The sequence below is a fragment of the Anastrepha obliqua genome, chromosome 1 (assembly GCF_027943255.1).
Source record: "Anastrepha obliqua isolate idAnaObli1 chromosome 1, idAnaObli1_1.0, whole genome shotgun sequence".
NCBI classification, from domain to species: domain Eukaryota; kingdom Metazoa; phylum Arthropoda; class Insecta; order Diptera; family Tephritidae; genus Anastrepha; species Anastrepha obliqua.
The window spans coordinates 35,034,256-35,054,099 of record NC_072892.1 but is presented as its reverse complement, the minus strand read 5'-3'; the positions used below and the strand labels follow the sequence as shown (position 1 = coordinate 35,054,099).

Sequence of the window (19,844 nt, the reverse complement as noted above, 5' to 3'; positions counted from 1 at the left end):
ACAAAACTCAATGAGAAAATTCAGCACAAAATTAACAAAAATCAATAAGAGAATTCGGGTGAAAAAATTAATAAAAATCAATGAGAAAATTCAGGAAAATAATTAACCAAAATTAATGAGAAGATTCAGGGAAAGCAATTAACAAAAATCAATGAGAAAATTCAGCGGAAAAAATTAACAAAAGTCAATGAGAAAATTCAAGAAAAAAAATTAACAAAAACCAACGAGAATTTTGAGCCACTTCGAACTTACACTCAGTTGTACTAGATTCTAATGGCCTATAAAACTGCGTACCCAATTTTTGTTTGAAAATTCTGATTAAAAAGTGTCAAATTTTTATGACAATTTGCTCGAATTTTAGTGCAAATTAAAAAAAAACAGAGACTAGTCAAAATCAGTGAAAATACCGCGATACTATTATTTTGACCATGGACGTATGCACATATGTATACCGACAAAAATGCGAAATTAGAAAAAATTCAAACGAAAGGATGTTACCCACTCAACAAATAATTAATTTTTGTGAGCAGTATTCAGAAAAGTGAACTATTTTAAAAAGTGTATATTCGAACTATCTCAGGCATCGTTTTTTTCGATTCCACTGCACAAAGCCGACGACAGTTATTGAGTAGAGTTGCGTTATGGATCTGATTCTTCTTCTTGTCTTACAAAATTTTAAGCTTATGCTTCCATGAGGGAAGTCTTGAAACTGCATTAATTAGTTTTTTTTTTTCATTATGTTCTGTTTCTCTGTTATACTGGTAGAACTGAAGTTCTTTGCCTTTAGTTTTTGTTAAAATTACGAAATTGGAAAGTGTACCTCGTTTATTTTACAAAATTTGCTAGATGACAGAAAGAAAATTTTTTTTAAATATTGTTTTTTTTTATACATTTTAAAACAAATATTTTTCTTATATTATAAAATACTTTTAATAATAGAAGTATTTTTTACGACAGAGCATTTCAAACAATTGCAGGAAAGGATATATTAACAAAAAATAAAAAATAAAATTAAATGAAAATGTCATCAAATGAATAAAATTATCCAAGAAAACTAAAATGAAAAAATAATTAAATTCAATACTTTTTTTAATTTTTCGCACTCAAATAAAACGTTTCGCTAATAGCTTTAAAAAGTTGCTGGACTTTCGATTTTCAAGTGAAAATGTCAACGCTGTTTACTAAGTGATAATTTTTTTCACAAAAGTAACTCAATCCAAAGGAAAAACATTAAATTTTAAAATGTTTTTTCCCAACTACAACAACATGTATTTCAAGAGCTATTGTTATAGGTAAACATCATTCAAATTACTTATTTTATAAATTTAATTTTATTACATTATTTTTATTAAATTATTTATATATCAAAAACTAATACAACTATGAATCAAAAAGTAATTGAGACATTCACAATAATTTATTGAAAGATTGAGATCAATCCAGAAGGATTCACAAGTTCATACAAACTTGTCAAAGAACTAACTTTCCTGCGAGCTGAACTGTCAGAGCTTTAATATAGTTTCACAGTTCTTAGAAGATGCAGCTGCTTCAATAACTGCAGCTGCTCTTCCTGAAGTTCCTCATAATACAATTTGGTCTCCTCCACAATTCTTGAGGTTTTCAGCAACCAGCACTACATACTAATTTTTTCTTGCTTACTTACTTAATTGACCGAAATAACGGTAAGGCCGAATAATTTCTCGCCAACTGTCTCTGTTTGTTAAGCCAAGAGTAGCCAGATTATCTTCAGTTTGGTTCTTTCACCGGAAACGAGGACGTCTTCTTTGCCAACGACTGCCAATTACCGTTTCAAATACATACCTTCTTTGCGGGGAGAAGTTCATAACATATTTTTTTGCTGCCATTATAAAAAACTAACTTTTTCTGATCATCGTTCACGGTTTATCTATTAATTTCATTTAGTTTACCTTTTCCGTTTGATTTGACAGCTAATTTCGATAAATTTCTGATAGAAATTAGGGTATACAACAATTTGTTCGTAATTCGCAAGGTAATTCGGACTGCTCTCAAAATTGTGTATGGCGAATTACGTAATTCGAAGGGTAATTGGGAAGTGAATTACGAAAGAGAGAAAAACTTTTGGAAATGGATGAAGCTGTGTAAAAAAGGCAGCCCTAGGCTGTTAAGCTTTCCTGCAACATTTTTCCAAAATCTGTCCTCCTCGTCTTTTTTTGGTATTTGGTGTAATTCTATCCGACTTCTGGATTTTCTTGGAATATTTCCAGCAACCCCGCGTATTAACGACGTGTTGCTAAAGCTTTTTTACCTCCAACGAAAGCTCATATACTATACAAGCAAATTTCTCAACAAAAAAAAAACCAAAAACTGAACAAAACTTTTATTTAATTTAATATTCATATTTTACTAATTTACTGTTTTTTGTAAACTGGTAAAATAGAAGCGTTTATTCCTTCCTGAATTTTATTTTGAAACTTTTCTCCGACAACCAAAACAAGGCGTTATAAATTGTCTTGAAATTGCGCGCCGAATGAACTCAATGATGCCACTTAACGAATCTCGCATTTGCGACGTAACTATTCGAACTGAGTAAAGCCTTTTTCGTAGAATTTAATTACCAAAGCCTTACCTACGAGTACTTACTACTTTTCACAAAAGTCTTACTACGATGGATTGAGTGATAGAGCAGAATACCTTTTACTTTTGTGTTAAAAATGCTGTTTTAAATTTCCATGTTTTTTACATATAATTCTGATTTTAGAACTGCAAACCGGTATTTCTTTCTTATTTTACAAATGTTACCTATTACTCTCACTGAACAGTATCTGGGAGTCATTCATTCCAATGAGTATAAATAGAAGAGAAGATAGAGAGAAAAAAAATATTGTCGAAAATCAGTGCGAGCTTTTAGCGACTTTGAACATGCACTTTATTAAGTTTCGAACTTGGAATAAAATTTGTAAAAACTCGCCAAATTTTCATTTCAAACAATTAAATCAGTTTTATAGATCATTGAATTTTGGTATAAATAAATGCAAGTTTCAATTGGCTCCAAAATCGCGTTGATTTTTGACAATTTTTACTGCTGAGTCAAGTGGTTTCTTCCATATACAAAAAATGTAGAATAGGCGTTAAATGGGAAAAATGCACAAGACCGCATCCAAAAAAAATTCTCAAAAAAAAGTGTGATTTTTGATCACTTGAAACTTGCACTTTATTACAACAAAATTAAATGACCTATAAAATTGCATAGCCGAAAGTTTCCTAAAAATTCTTAATGAAATGTTTGAAATTTGGATGAGAATTTGACAAATTTTTACAAATTTTATAAAAGGCTCGAAACTTTGCTTATATGGTAGTTGTTGTAGAATGAACTATATTTAAAAAAAAAAATAACTGAAACTACAAAATAAATAAATAATCAAAACGTATCAATATGTGATGTACACGCAAAAATTCACTATTTTTTTTTTTGCTGTCGGGACAAACTAGCAATTACAGCACTCAGGCATGACATAAAAAATTTACTAACTGCAATACCTAAAATTATTCAAAGACTTATGTCTGTATAGAGTGATGGTTCCATGTGTAGAAGTCCACGCAAGTGGGGAAAGTTACTGATCGCCATTCACTTGGGAATGGCCAGGACGATTCTTCTGCATATGGTTCAAGCAGCTCACAACGGCCGGGATTAGCCCACGTATCCTCTGGGTAGCTTCCGAACACCCGTTCGGGAGTGAGCTAAAGTGAGAAGGCGAAACATTCCAGGATAGCTGGTTGTGCGTTGGGTTTGGGACCCGCCACTTAAAAATCCCCCCCAATGAAAACTTTAAAAAAGCCTCGGATGAGACCTCCCTATACTGATGACGACCCCTGCAAACGAACTAAGGATTATGATTTGAGGGCATGCACCTGGAATGTCCGGTCCCTTAATGGGGAAGGTGCCTCTGCCCGGCTGGTTGATGTCCTCGTGAGAGTAAAGGCTGACATCACTGCCATCCAAGAGATGCGATGGACGGGGCAAGGAAAGAAAACCATAGGACCTTGCGATGTCTACTACAGCTGCCATGTAAAGGAGCGCAAATTCGGTGTCGGATTTGTTGTGGGAGAGAGACTTCGTCGCCAAGTACTGTCGTTCACTCCGGTGGACGAGCGTCTCGCAACAATCCGCATCAAAGCACGTTTTTTTAACGTATCGCTAATTTGCGCCCACGCCCCGACGGAAGAGAAGGACGATGCGACCAAAGATTCTTTCTATGAGCGCCTGGAACGTTCCTATGAGCGCTGCCCCCGCCACGACATAAAAATCGTGCTTGGCGACTTCAACGCCAGGGTGGGCAAGGAGGGAATTTTTGGTCCCACAGTCGGAAAATTCAGCCTGCACAACGAAACATCCGGTAACGGACAGAGGCTGATCGACTTCGCCGGGGCCCGAAACATGGTAGTCTGCAGCACCAGATTCCAGCATAAGAAGATTCACCAAGCCACCTGGCTGTCTCCTGATCGAAAAACACGAAACCAGATCGATCATGTTGTGATAGATGGAAGACACGCTTCTAGTGTATTAGATGTACGTACGATCCGAGGACCCAACATTGACTCGGATCACTACCTTGTTGCAGCCAAACTGCGCACACGCCTCTGTGCAGCAAAAAACGTGCATCTACCTACGCAAAGAATGTTCGACATCGAAAAGCTGCAATCACAACAGACAGCCAGAAGATTCGCCACTCGACTCTCACTCCTGCTCTCGGAGAGCACTGCCCAACAAACCGGCATCCACGAACAATGGAGCAACATTTCTCGTTCTCTACGTACCGCCGCCGAAGAAGAAATCGGATTCCGGCGAGCCCGAAAAAACAATTGGTACGACGAGGAATGTCATGCTGCCGCAGAAAGAAAGGATGCCGCCTATAGAGCCACGCTGCGATCGGGCGCAACGCGAGCCATGTGGGATCGCTACAGAGAGCTGAAAAAGGAAGAGAGACGTATTATCCGAAAGAAGAAATGAGAGGCCGAAATACGTGAGTGCGAAGAGCTTGAGATGCTGGCCAACAGGAACAACGCCCGAAAATTCTACCAGAAAGTTCGGCGGCTTACAGAAGGTTTCAAGACCGGGGCGTTTTCCTGTAAGAACAAAGACGGCGAACTGGTGACTGACGTACAGAGCAATCTTAAATTATGGAGGGAACACTTCTCGAACCTACTGAACAGTGACAGCTGCGCATGTCACCGAGAAAGTGAAGATCCCGATACCCCAATCGTTGACGACGGAATTGTCGTTCCGCTACCCGATCATGACGAGGTGAGAATAGCGATAATGCGGCTAAAAAACAACAAAGCCGCGGGCGCCGACGGACTACCGGGTGAGCTATTCAAACATGGCGGCGAGGAGCTGGTAAGGTGCATGCATCAGCTTCTATGCAAAATATGGTCGGATGAAAACATGCCTGCCGATTGGAATTTAAGTGTGCTCTGCCCAATCCATAAGAAGGGCGATCCTGCAATTTGTGCCAATTACCGCGGGATTAGTCTTCTAAATATCGCCTATAAGGTTCTAGCGAGCGTATTGTGTGAAAGGCTGAAGCCCACCGTCAACCAACTGATTGGACCTTATCAGTGTGGCTTCAGACCTGGAAAGTCTACCATCGACCAAATATTCACAATACGCCAAATCTTGGAAAAGACCCATGAAAGGAGAATCGACACACACCATCTTTTCGTCGACTTCAAAGCTGCATTCGACAGTACGGAAAGGAGTTACCTGTATGCCGCTATGTCTGAATTTGGTATCCCCGCAAAACTAATACGGCTATGTAAGATGACGTTGCTCAACACCAGCAGCGCCGTCAGAATTGGGAAGGACCTCTCCGAGCCGTTTGATACCAAACGAGGTTTCAGACAGGGTGACTCACTGTCATGTGACTTCTTTAACCTGATGTTGGAGAGCATCGTACGAGCCGCAGAACTTAATCGCTCAGGCACAATATTTTATAAGAGCGTACAATTGTTGGCGTATGCCGATGATATTGATATCATCGGCCTTAACAACCGCGCTGTTAGTTCTGCCTTCTCCAAACTGGATAAAGAGGCAAAGCGAATGGGTTTGGTGGTGAACGAGGACAAAACGAAGTACCTCCTGTCTTCAAACAAACAGTCGGCGCACTCGCGTATCGGCACCCACGTCACTGTAGACAGTTATAATTTCGAGGTTGTAAAAGACTTCGTTTATTTAGGAACCAGCATTAACACCGATAACAATGTCAGCCTTGAAATCCAACGTAGAATCTCTCTTGCCAACAAGTGCTACTTTGGACTAAGTAGGCAACTGAGCAGTAAAGTCCTCTCTCGACGAACAAAACTAACACTCTACAAGACTCTCATCATGCCCGTCCTAACGTATGGCGCAGAAGCTTGGACGATGACAACATCCGATGAAGCGACGCTTGGAGTGTTCGAGAGAAAGATTCTGCGTAAGATTTTTGGACCTTTGCACGTTGGCAATGGCGAGTATCGCAGGCGATGGAACGATGAGCTGTATGAGCTTTACGGCGACATAGACATAGCGCAGCGAATAAAGATCCAGCGGCTTCGTTGGCTGGGTCATGTCGTCCGAATGGATACAAACGCTCCGGCTTTAAAAGTATTCGATGCGGTACCAGCTGGTGGTAGCAGAGGAAGAGGAAGACCTCCTCTGCGTTGGAAAGATCAGGTGGAGAAGGACTTGGCTTCACTTGGTGTGTCCAACTGGCGCCGGTTAGCACGAGAAAGAAACGACTGGCGCGCTTTGTTAAACTCGGCCAAAATCGCGTAAGCGGTTATCGCGCCAATTAAGAAGAAGAAGATGTCTGTATATATTGAAAAATTCAATCAGAAGAAATACGAGTCTCACAAATTCACAATTTTCGAATGTCTCTATGTTTATTCCATAATTTATGAGTTTTTTTTGCGGTGATAAAGAATTAATAAAACACATTTTATATGCGATATTTGAAATATAAGTATATATGTACATACATATGTATTTTAGTACATATAAACACGTATACATCCACACACTTGCATTTCAAGCGATTTATAATCAAGTATTTTCTTTGTTTCTTCCTTCTCATGTTTTTTATGCCATCTGCATTGATGATGATCATCCTCCGCCTGATTCTCGCCAAAAATCGCATTATTATACGGCATATTGGCGCATTTTAGCTCAGTCTACCCCGGATCGCTGTTAACACCGGCCACCAATGGCATGCAACAGTATGGCATGCAGCCAAGCAACGCAATTTCAGCAGCATCAGTCACTAACGTCTCATCTGGATCCCCATCCCATCAGCCAGTGCATTCGGCTGCCTCCACGCCTGGTGCGCATTCAACAAATTCTATCATAGCAGCGGCTACCACAGCACTGGCCACCGGTTCCGGTTCAAACTCCATCAGTAATGATGACTACGGCTCACCGAAGAGCAACAACAGTAGTAATGGTGGTGGTGGCGGTGGTGGTAGTGGAGCGAACAACAACAACACTGCTGGTAGTGGTAGCAGTGGGCCGTTGCCAGCATTTCAACGCATCTCCAGTTATGGTGGTGGTGCGGGCGGCGCAGCTGGGGTTGTTGGTGTGGCGAATGTCAGCGGCAGCGCAACAACGGTTGGCAGCGGCGCCGATCGTTACACATCGTTGACAAATTATCGCACAGTGAGTATAGTCGTAAAGGAGCGAGCGAGCTTATAAGGTTGTTATACATTTTGTATGTATGTATGTATGTATGTATGTATGTATGTGTATGTATGTATATATACGTGCATGCATATGTAAATGTATGCAGTTGTTTGTGAAATGTATGCAGTAAGCCGCAAGCCGTTGCACTCAATGTTATTTTATTTATTAGTTTATTTTTATTTTGTTTTTTATTTTATTTTTTATTCTTTGCATATTTTCGTAACTGTTAATAGGAATAGTAATATATTCTATTTTTCGTTTTTTTTTGTTTATTGTATTTGTGTTTGTGTTTTTTTCTCGACACAGAACGACACATGGTCAGGTCATTATGAGGCAATTAGCTACGCGCCCACATCGGTCGTAACGAGCGCTGCCGGCCTGGTTGGGAATACGAATGTAATACGCAGCTGCAATGGGCGTGCGGGCCCAGGCGTTGGGGTGGTTGGCGTTGGTGTGGAGGGCTCTGCTTCAGCCAACTTGGCCGCACATTTGAGTGCATCCGCATCGTTGACAGCAAGTGAGTAGTCAGTCAAAAACAAGTAAACGAAATTCCCGTTTTTCTTTTTATCAAGAATTTATAATTTATTTTGAAGCTTACTAGAAATAAAAAAAAAAAACAAAAACAAGTAGAAAGGTAATTCGTAACTAGCAAATTTACTTTATTTTTGTTTTGTGAACGTAAAATAATTTAAATAACAACATTTTTTTGGAGTAGATTTTCGTAATACCAGTAGTTTTTATTTTTGCTTATAAGGGCTTGAATCCTATTTTTCATACATACATATGTATACACATTGCATTTTACTTTTTACTTTCCAACTATTGTAAGTTTAGCTCGATATTCTCATACTTTCGAGCGTAATTATTTATGGCTTATTATATTATAGGCAACTCATTTTTCGGACAGAAAGCTCTACTTATTTCTTTAAAGCTTATCACTAATATTTATATGTGTACGTGGACAATATTAATTGCTTATTCTTTAGAATTTTTGTTTATTTAACTTAAGTATAATACATTTGTAGATATTTTATGTGACGGGCAAATAAAAAAATCGTGTGACCTCTCTCAGGTGAAACTGATAAAAATCATTTAGAAGCATATACCTAGGCGCCCTTGTCAATATTTCAATATGGTTTATTAAAATATTTGATTAGCCAATTATATTTAGGCCCCATGCGGTTGGACTATTTCAAAATACATAACTAATGTACTCCATATGGCATCGCATGGACCAAATCGTCTGTACGTGACTGCTAGTCAACCAGTTCAACCTAACCTAACCTACAAGTATATTTAGGTGACTCTCAAATAATACTGCCTATTTGATAGCTTAGTTTTTAACTTAAAGTATCATAGTTTAACAAAGGTCTCATTTCTTGTCATGACCCATCAGTACCATTTTGTGCAACATAGATAACCGGATCGGAAAGTGCAAAGTCTAATTAAATTGTTTTTCCAGAAGTCCACAGATATACAGAATCACTGCTCTGTTAGCCAAGACTTAGATTTTACTTGGTTTTCATAAAAATTTAGTGGTGGTTATCTAGACCGTCATCTGCGATTATTTTTGCAATATTTTCCATCGTCCATGTTTTCAATGTTCCACAGAAGTGGAGAGATTACCCTATCCTGGGGGTGCCCCTGTTTTGACATTTCTTTCATTCGTGCAACCGTGGTTTTTGTGGTTTTTATAAAGTGAAGAAAATATTTTTTTGAATCTAGCGCAAAAAAGTGATACTGCATGTAATTCCGTGAATTTTAAGTTAAGTAGATATTTATACATGAAGTATTTTTACTTCAATTTTTTTATATTCAAGTACAAAAACTGAATAAACTGTTGACGAACGTACTCCGCTTTACATTTTCGCGAATTGTAGAATATATCCAAACCAGTTTTGCGGTTATTGTTTAAATGCAGTTTCACGTTTTTTTTGTGCTTGGGTATCTAGAAGTGCAAAACAAAAATATTTTAATTCAACGTCAACATATCTCATAAGTGGTTTAAATCATACCTACTTTACTAGCAAGAATCAACGTGTATTACTCAAGCAGCGTTCTGAGGTTTATCATCGTTGATTTCTTCCATTTGATTGGAAACCAACTCAAACCTCAAAACTTTCTCCCACAAAAGCAGAAAACGAATGAAGCAACCGTTAAAAAGTGTTTTGCAGCCACTTCAAGTTTGACAATACAAATAAGAAGCACAGAGTCGCCTTCCTCGCCCGTCCTTCTCCAACAAACAAATGCTTCTCCCTTCCAAATGTTTCTCTGTGTGAATAGTGCCCAGGTAATAGGTAAAATTATGTCTAAATCTTGGCTAACAGAGCTTTTAGAAAAATATTTCCACAACATTTAGAATTTAGCAGTGGTGCAAGATGCAGAAAGCAGTATTTATCCCGGCGTTTGTACTCCACAATATTCTATTTTAGAAAGGAAGTTGACAGATTTAGGTTTTAGTGAAAAAAAATCAATTCCAGAGAAACAGCGCAACATTTGCAGATATTTTGTGGGTTAAAATATTTGAGATTATACAAAAGTAATGCCTTTAGATACTTACGTGAATATGTATGTATGTATGTATGTACGAATGTATGTATGTACATATATAGTTCTTCCAAACCAAAAAGCAAAAACCACACAAATATGTACATATGTGAAGGAATTCACACTCCAGCTGAAATTTTACCCAGGTTACGCAAATATATGTACAGACTTACAATTTTTCCATCCCCATCCATACGCATGAGCTTTAGGCTACATAGGGACATAGGTACATACATACACATGCACATAAATATATGTAATGACCACATTATATGCGAAATGACCACATTTGTTCACGTCTGTAAATCGTGCATGCATGCATACATACATTCATAATTATGTATGTAAATATGGCATGTCCGTATTAATAGCTGCATGTATTTACATATGTACATATGCAGCTATGCAAGGGCACTAAGCATACACTGATCCTAACTAAACGAGCGCTAATGTTTTCTTAAAAATATAGCAAGCGGCTGTTATTAGTAAGATTCAGAAAGAAAAGTTTTTACGTCAGAAAGTAATGTGATTGATAGCAAACAAACGTGCACATGTACATACAGACATATGTTGGAACATAAATATTTAAAGTAAACTACCCATATACGTACATATGTATGTATGCAGCAAAATGTTAGTGATGAGTGGAAAAAGTTAGAACACTAGAAAATAGTTCCACAGTTCCACAGTTCATTTTCAAGATGAACTAAAATATTGAGAGGCATGGAAGGAATCTTGCTATATTTCAAGCTATAGAAAACTACAAGCACATTGCACAGCTGCCCGCTAATCCAATATTATTTGATGCACTTTTATGATACTAATCAATCCCTCTCCATCAATTGCTCATTCTAACCCGAGTTATGATAACCTTCAGTAGTCACACTGGAGTGTGAGCCACCCCACAAAATGTTTGATGGGTTGGCGTTATGCATCTGGTGGTCTCTAACATCTGGAAATATACCGTTAGCTGTATTTCAGCAACTCCGATTTTACTCTTTGAATCAAAGTAGTATTTCCTCAGTAATTGGTACACATCGAATTTATTTACGTAGATTTAAAAAAGTGATTGTGTGAAATTTAACTCAGTGTGTAGTTCGCGTACTTTTTTGCATATACAGTGAACGTCAAAAGAAAGTGTACACCATATATTGACAAGTCTAGGACACTATCATCGCCAACAAAATTAATTATTTCATCATCCAAATCAGATAAAAAAATCTCCACCTCGCTTTCTTAGAAGCCGACTCCTAGACCACATTGCCATCACTCTTTATAGAAATGGAATTAAAAAAGCTAAAAATTCGCCATTGACAAAACTAAGCTAAATATTATATAGGTATGCAGGTACTCTCAGCGTCTTATGTTTAGAAAAGTGTGCATCACATTTTGGCTATTTATTTATTTTCAAATTTTAATTAATTTTATACAAAGATGTAGTTCATACTACTACAGAAAACATATAAAACAAATAACTAACTAACTAAAAATTCACTAATTTCTATGTATTTGCTATTTTTCGTATTCTCACCACTTTATTATTAGTTTATGTAGTTTTCTGAAGTCCAAGATAATTTTGAGATACATTGATTTTGTTTAGAATGCAAAGCTTATTTCTAATAAAAATTTGAATAAATTTCAAGAATTATTATATTATTTGATACCTTCAAATACTTGAACTTGTTTTTTGTATCTTTAAATAAATTAAATTAAACAATTCATTTAAAATCTATTTTCTCTAAATATTTACAAAAAAAGTGTAAATAAAAATGTTAGCTCTATTTGTGGAAAAAAGTTTATGAATTCCAGTAAAACTTACCCCAGTGAGTCGTTTACGATAAAAAATTAAAAAGTAAAAAAACAGGTGTGTCTACCGAAGGTTAAAGAAATTTACTGCTACTAATCTACTTTAATTCACAACTCAAATCTCAACCAGACTTAGAGAAAAGTGTTACACCATAAATAATGTGGTTAGTTGGTCCAACATAAATGATATGCCATTGAATGATACGCCAAGAAATTTGATAGCGCTTCCTTTTCTCGAAACAATTTCATGAAGTACCGACATTTCGAAAAAATTGCCATACGACCTGCTATAGTTTTGCATATTTCATGTGAGGAAAGAACAAGAAAAACTCAACTCTTGTACAAATTATATATTTCATACAATAGAATATAGAGAAAGGGTCTTTCGAAAGACGCGTCTAGATGTTGTTTTAAAAGAAAACATGTAAAAATTTAGATTCTTTCAGATTTTATTATATTCAAAATTTTTTATTTTTTATTCGAAATTTTATTTTTGTTAAAAGTACGGCTCTTACCAATTATATGTGGAAAATGACATCATTGAAATGTCTCTTATGAGCACGTCTACAGTTAAAATCCTAAAAGCCTAATTGTTGAGAACGTCGATATATCGGGCATCGATGTTGAAGATTGCAAGTCCTTTTCCGATCCGCGACGGAAATAGTTTCTTCAAATTATTTCACCAACCTTTGAATTGTTAACACATTCGAACGATTATTTCCCACAAAAAAGTAACGAATTTTGCGATATGTTGTTCTTCTTAAAGATCGACTATTTTCATAATAAGTTACAATAAGTTAAAAGCGTTGTTCTATTGTGCAAAATTATACATCTGCCTATTAGACAAGTGTCAAAGCACACATAAAAAAACAGGTACCGCCTAGAAATACTTCACTACTGACATCAAGGCATCACTTCTGAAATAAGTACTCTTTAATACATTTAGCACCAGTATCTAACGTATACATACATACATTTGTAAACCTATTAAGTTTCGTGGGTCTGTAAAGAAAAAAAAAATTTTTTCCTAACATTACAATAAAATACAATATTATTCGTTTTTGAGACGCATTTTTTCAAAGGAATAAGCATGCGGTTTAACCAACATTAGAGTTATCATTGGCATTACATTCAATGTTATTTGTAACATAACTGAGAGGTGGGTGTATAAATGTTAGTCAATGTTTGGTAATGTAGAATAGCAGAGTATGTTAATGAACTTTTAGGGTGAACAACTGATGGAGAGGGATTGAATAGATCAATTGATGTTAACGAACATTCTCTGGTAGAAAAAAAAAACAAAAGAATAAGCATGTGGTTTCGGCAACAGTAGAGTTATCATTGACATTACATTCAATGTCATTTGTAACATAACTGAGAGGTGGGTGTATAAATGTGAGTCAGTGCAATGCTATAATATAGTAGAGTAAAGTATTTATATTGTAAGTATAGTAGAGGATGTTAAGGAACATTCCCTGGTAGCAATACTAAACTTGTCTGCTTCGTATATTTTTGAGGTAATGTAAAATAAGTTCTCAGATACAGTTTTATGAATTAATGTAAACAAATTGGTATATCATATTTACTTATCGTTAATGAAATCCTACAATGTCTTACTCAATAACTTAAAAACAAAAAAACTTGTTTGTATAATGTAAAAATGTGATAACATTTTATACAGTCATCAAGTCCCTAAGGTATATATTCACAATTTTAGGCTTAAAAAAATAGTGAACAATATATGTAAACAATTTCCTTAATTTAATTTTAATTACCTACTTAAGTAGAAAAATGTCCACACTGAGAAAAAACAAGTATTTTTTTGATGTTTTGTGCTTTCTTCATTTGTGCTTTCTTTTTCATGCATAACATAAGAGAAGGCTCAATAGAATGCAAAAACATATTTTATTCTTAATACATACATACATATGTACATACAAACGTTACAAAATATTTTAAATACTTAGCATTCGATTAATTTTTACACATTTTGCATTTATATATGAATTTATTGAAGCATTTTACGATGCCGATTTTATCACCGATGGGCGAGAATGTGTCAATTGTGGTGCGGTTTCAACTCCATTGTGGCGCCGTGATAATACCGGACATTATTTGTGCAATGCGTGCGGTCTCTATAATAAAACGAACGGCATGAATCGTCCATTAATAAAACAGCCTAGAAGATTGGTAAAATAAAAATAAAAAATTCAAGTGAAACAAATTCACACTATTTACACTTTTCATTCATTACACATATTAAACAAGCAAATTAAAAACAAATCTGAGAAATAGATGTTGATAGAAATATATTTCAAACTCTGAGAAAGTGAGCAAAAACTTGTGAAGTAAAATTAAAGTTCATATATTTGCTTTTTTCTTGTACATAAAAAAAAACAGAATTAAATAAATCTTATAGAAATCCGCCTCCGCTTTTGCCTCCGTCGCCATTCACCATCACCATCGTTGCCGTTGTACATAGTTGTTGTTGCGTGAACGTTCTCGCTTCATTTGTTGATGAAATCTGTTTCGATTAACTGAAAAGAAAACAAACAAAAAAAAGAATATTTTTTAAATCATAACTTTAAATTACGCATTTAATTTAATTTTATATAAATGCTAAAAAATCATGGAAAGATGCACGTTTTACTTTAGATGCATTACTAACTTAGGTTGCCTTGCTTCGAACTTTTCGCCCAATTTTATTTGTTTCGTTAGTTTTCGTTGTAAACAAAAAAAAAATGAAATGAAAAACATAATAAATTATAAACAATGCAAAAAACTAATTTTTTGTCTGCTAAAAAAAATTTTCTCATAAATAATTCATAATTATTGCAGTGGCCGCTGAGTCAAGCGGGGATTTCTATAAGAGCTATCCGTTTAATGTGCCGAGTCGGACGGCAACAGCGTCTGCCGAGGAGCATGTTAGTCGTTCGCGCCGGATGGTAGGTGACACAAACCAACATACTTACAATACATACATACATACATTGTTACATTACATGTCAGAAACAAAAAACAAAAAATAATAATAAAAAAATTCAAAAATAACAACAGCAATATTTAAAGTAGAATTTAGCCAAAAAAAATGCAAATATCTTTCATACAATAATGAATTTCAATTAATAGAAACGCACTTTAAAACATTTCGAGTGCAATTTTTTGTTCCTCAATTTGCAAATGTTTAATATATGCAATGATAATTTAACTATTCGTCTGTAATTTATTTTATGTCTATATACTAATTACTTTTTTCCATATTTAGAGTAATTCCCGTCGTGTCGGTCTCTCCTGCTCAAATTGCCTCACAACGCATACTTCTTTGTGGCGTCGCAACCCCAACGGTGAACCCGTCTGCAATGCTTGCGGACTCTACTTCAAATTGCATAGCGTGAAACGTCCATTGACCATGAAGAAGGACACCATACAAGTAGGTTTTTACACTGCAATTTGTAGTCTTTTAAAAAGGCGAACATATAAAATAAGGAATTTTAGGAACATTCATTTATCATATTACATACATACATACATATATGCATGTCATTAGAATGTTAATAAATACAATGCGCTGACTATGATATTCGACGCAAAAGACGCAACTATTTAATTTTAGGGTGAAGAGCTCACTTTGAAGCAAGTAATGCCACGTAATGTTAAATCTAACATTTACCGAAAAAGGACAATCGTTTCTGTTGAATCAATTCTGTTTATTACCGTTTATACAATTATCAAAAAAAATATCGTTTTTAACGTAATCGCAATCTAACCGCTTACATTAAAATGTAAATTGTAATGTTACATTGGCTTCGCTCTAACAGAGAATGTTAATGAATGCTCATTCATGTTAATGTGCTCATGGTAATGAAGATTTATTAACATTCTCTGGCTCTTATGAGTGACCAACTTGTTTATGCACGCATACGAAGGCAGCCACAGCATTGTCCGCAAACGATGTACAGCTTCGTGTGTTTGAATACGAATGTTAATGAAAATGTAAAATACTTAACAGTAACATTTGCGCTCTCATTAACATTCTCTGGCACTAATGAGTGACAGGCCTGGCATCTTCTGCAAACGAAGTAAAACTTCGCACTAATAAGCTCGAGTTATCTAGGTTAAAGAAAGCTCCTTCGCGGCACTAATGCTCCCTATGGTCGCTCCTATTTTACTATTATTTGAAGTTTGCCACGGTTCGCTTCGTTCTCTAGACCAACTCGCCGACGATTGTTGCTTTGACTTTGGCTGTTACTGATTGTTAACAAAACTAAAAAATTTGTATTCCACAAAATTTTCGTAAAAAAGTTTCGAAAAAAAAAAATCAATTATATAATATATTATTAGTCAAAAATAAAATATTATCCTCAAATTAATCGTTCCTCACCGTTTCAGACTCGAAAGCGCAAAGCGAAGGGCACCAAAAGCGAAAAGCCCAGCAAAATCAGCAAATTACATGCAAACTCCAATCCATCCACAAATACCAACAATGGTAAGTTTTCGAATGATTTAAAATTATTATTATTATTATGTTTTTTTGTTTTATAAATTATTCTCTTTGCCCGAAGCATGCGAAATTAATTGTTTTGTTTTGTCTCCTTTGCTTCTTCCTCTCTTTCACACGCGCGCTTCATCGTCCATCGTCCATCGCTCTATCTCGCTTTCTCACTGTATCTGTGTTTCTGTGTTCCTTTCGGTGGTATTACTCATCAACTGAATTCATCACCTCAACTAACTCAAACTAAAACTAAAACAAAAACAAAAACAAAAACATACAATCAGAACTAAAACATCTAACAACTAACTTGCAACAGCAACAACAACAACAGCAGCAGCAGCAACAAATGCAAACGACGCAATTGTTGCAACTGAAACAGGAACCGCAGATGAACAACACTGTAGTGCAACACACGACGCTGATGTCGCCAACAACAAATGATGGTAGCATTTCACCGACGGACACCAAATCACCGCTCATGGGCTTGCTGCCTTCCTCACCGCTAACGCCACAGCAGCAACAGCAGTTGGAAGAGGTGGCTGCAATGCAAGAGCAACAACAGCAGCTGCAGCACTCATACAATCAGAAAATGTCACCAATGACACACATACACTCACCAATAATGTTCTCATCCTCATCACCCACACATAATGGGCATTTGAATAACAGCAATAACAATAACAACAATAATAATAATACAACATATAGCAATAATAATAATAATAATAACAACAACAGCAATCATATTATAAATAACAACAACAATCATATTATTAATAACAACAACACTTTAAAGCTTATGCAGAAACAGCTGCACACTCACCAGCAACAAATGCAGACACAGCAACAGCTCGCGTCATCCTCACCGAGTCAACAGCAGCAGCACCAACAGCAACAACAACATCAATTAATGGCACAGCAACTTATGCATCTGATGCCGCCACACTCTTCCCCCTCAGCATCGGTATCAATGCCACCAACACCGGCCACACAATCCACACCGACGACAACACTGCAACAACACCAACAGCAACAGCATCACCATCAATCGACGCAGCAACAGATATTTCAACAATTGACACACCAACATCAGTTGCAACATGGACAACAGCCGACACATTTATCTAATCTTTGCAACTCTCTGCACTATCATCAGCATTACCTGCAGCAGCAGCAGCAGCAAATACAGAAACAACAACATCTTGATCCACAAAGTCCAGCCGGTTCGGTGTCGCCAGCGCACTCGAACTTCGGCGAATTGGTGCCGATACATGAAGATTCCATTAAAATCGAGCAACTGCAGCAACATCACCGGCAGCATCAACACCAGCATTCACATTTGCTGCAACAAGATGTGGCACTCAGCCGCAGTCCATCGTTAGAGGAGGATGAAATGCTGTTTGAGCTTCAACAACAACAACAACAAGGTAATACACAATCAATTGCACTGCACATGCAACACCACCAAGAGTTGCATCAACATCACCAGCCAAGTCTATTCGAGTTGCACGAATTCGAACGCAAGTACGAACGTGAGACTGTGGTGAAAACCGAGTAAGCGAGCTGCAAGTAGAGAGAAGTAGAGGGAGTGAAAAAATGGTGATAGCAGAAACCAAAGTATGCATTTTTCACACACAAATTATGCGTGGGTGTGTTTTTTGTAAGATGTGAGTGGCAATAGATTAAGTTTTTTATTTTTTAATTTAAGTTTTTTTCTTTTTTTAAGAAATTTCAATTCATGTGGCAATAGACTAGGCAATAAAATACTATACTATTGTAAGTAATTGTAAATAAATATTCATTGTGACGTAGACGTACCGCATTCATTTCATGTGGACAAAAATTTTGGTATAAAAGAAGAGGAAAAATAGTTGTAAAAAATAACAAAAAAATACAAAAAGTTTAGCATATTTTCACCCATTCAACCCCAATGTTGCCTGAGAGCCTTATCGCATGTTTTTCGGCTTCCCAACGCAATAATGATAAATTACAAGATTGCCACATGCGTGAGATTATGTCTAGCTGTTATGTAGCAAGTGGAAAAGCGAAGGAGAACGGCTTAGAACGGATTAATCCGCTCGTGAATAACAATAATAATGAAATATTTTTTCTTTATTTGCATGTTCATTTCCGAACATAAGCGATGGCACAATTGAAGTTTCAATACAACTCAATTACAATATACAATTTAAAGTTTCCAAAAAAATATTGTTGGTGAGTTCGTTAAAAGCTTGACTGTCTCTTGCCACATTCCCCAACTCTCTGACGTTTCCTATGCCTGTCCAGTGTGTAATATTACGCAACCAGGATATTTATTTTCTTCCAATACTTCGTCTTCCTTTTATTGTACCATCCAGGATGAGCTGCACCATTTGGCACTTGCGGTTTCATAGAGTATGCCCTAAGTAAGCTGCCTTCCTTCGCTTCACCGCGATGAGAAGCTGCCTACTTCGAAGAACTTCACTGTTGGAAACGTGATAAGTCCCTGAGATTTTCAACATTCGTCTGTCTGTATATTCACATTTTAAAGGCTTCTATTCCGTTCATGTCAGCCACTTTTAGGGTCCATATCTCCTGACCACACGTAGCATTTGACATAACGAACTGCATGTTAATTTCATGATTGCAGAGCACTTTTTTAAGGTTAAATTATTGTAAATATTTTTTCTACAGGCAGCCATGAATTTAGTTTTAGTTGATTCTTTATTGATCTTGAGGCCGTATTTATTGGCGTATTCACCAACCTTCTGTAAACGGCGCTGTAGATCTTTCATACTCTCCGCAATAAGTGTTGTGTCATCAGCGTACCTGATGTTGTTAATAATCACAGGATTGACAAACAATACAACAACAAAATTTAAACAAATACCCACTTATTGCGTCAGTTCAATAACTGACTCTGTTAAATTCACTGAGAGCGGGATAGCGGTTCGCGGGCATTGCAAATTCCTGCATTCTCTTCATCGTGTTACCAGCAGCGCTCTTTTTATTTTTGTTTGATTAACCGTCCTGATGACAGTAGTTGTATGTGTCTGCACAAAGTGTGATTAAATAATTGGACTTTTTTCGACCAATGAGCATAAGAACGAAATACGCTCTCAATAGAGCATAAACAGCCCATAAGTACTGGAACACAAAAACACAATTCTTGTACGAAAATAAAGTAAAATTTAGTTGTTGCTGCTTATTGATATTTTTAATGCCTCTTCTTACACAAAACAGTTGACTACTCAATTTGAGAGTTTTAACCAAAACGTCCGAGCGGGATTTTCCGGCGAGTGAGAAACGCAAGTTACTCTCTCAAAG

At 36.4% G+C, this 19,844-nt stretch overlaps 1 protein-coding gene across 3 annotated transcripts in view; it reads left to right on the top strand.

Moving 5' to 3' along the window:
• The window catches only part of LOC129236307 (box A-binding factor), a 42,847-nt gene extending 23,862 nt beyond the window's left edge, over window positions 1–18,985 (top strand). The window contains exons 2-7 of one of the 3 annotated variants that reach the window (XM_054870616.1): window positions 7,183–7,669; window positions 8,000–8,210; window positions 14,064–14,236; window positions 15,312–15,476; window positions 16,436–16,532; window positions 16,823–18,985. In XM_054870616.1, coding sequence (XP_054726591.1) covers window positions 7,183–7,669; window positions 8,000–8,210; window positions 14,064–14,236; window positions 15,312–15,476; window positions 16,436–16,532; window positions 16,823–18,096 — 2,407 coding nt within the window. In that variant the 3' untranslated portion in view covers window positions 18,097–18,985. Of the gene's footprint in view, window positions 1–7,182; window positions 7,670–7,999; window positions 8,211–14,063; window positions 14,237–14,884; window positions 14,992–15,311; window positions 15,477–16,435; window positions 16,533–16,822 lie in introns of all 3 variants that reach the window. The other 2 variants (XM_054870617.1, XM_054870618.1) reach the window with 2 other exon arrangements.
• Window positions 18,986–19,844: the final 859 nt, after the last annotated feature.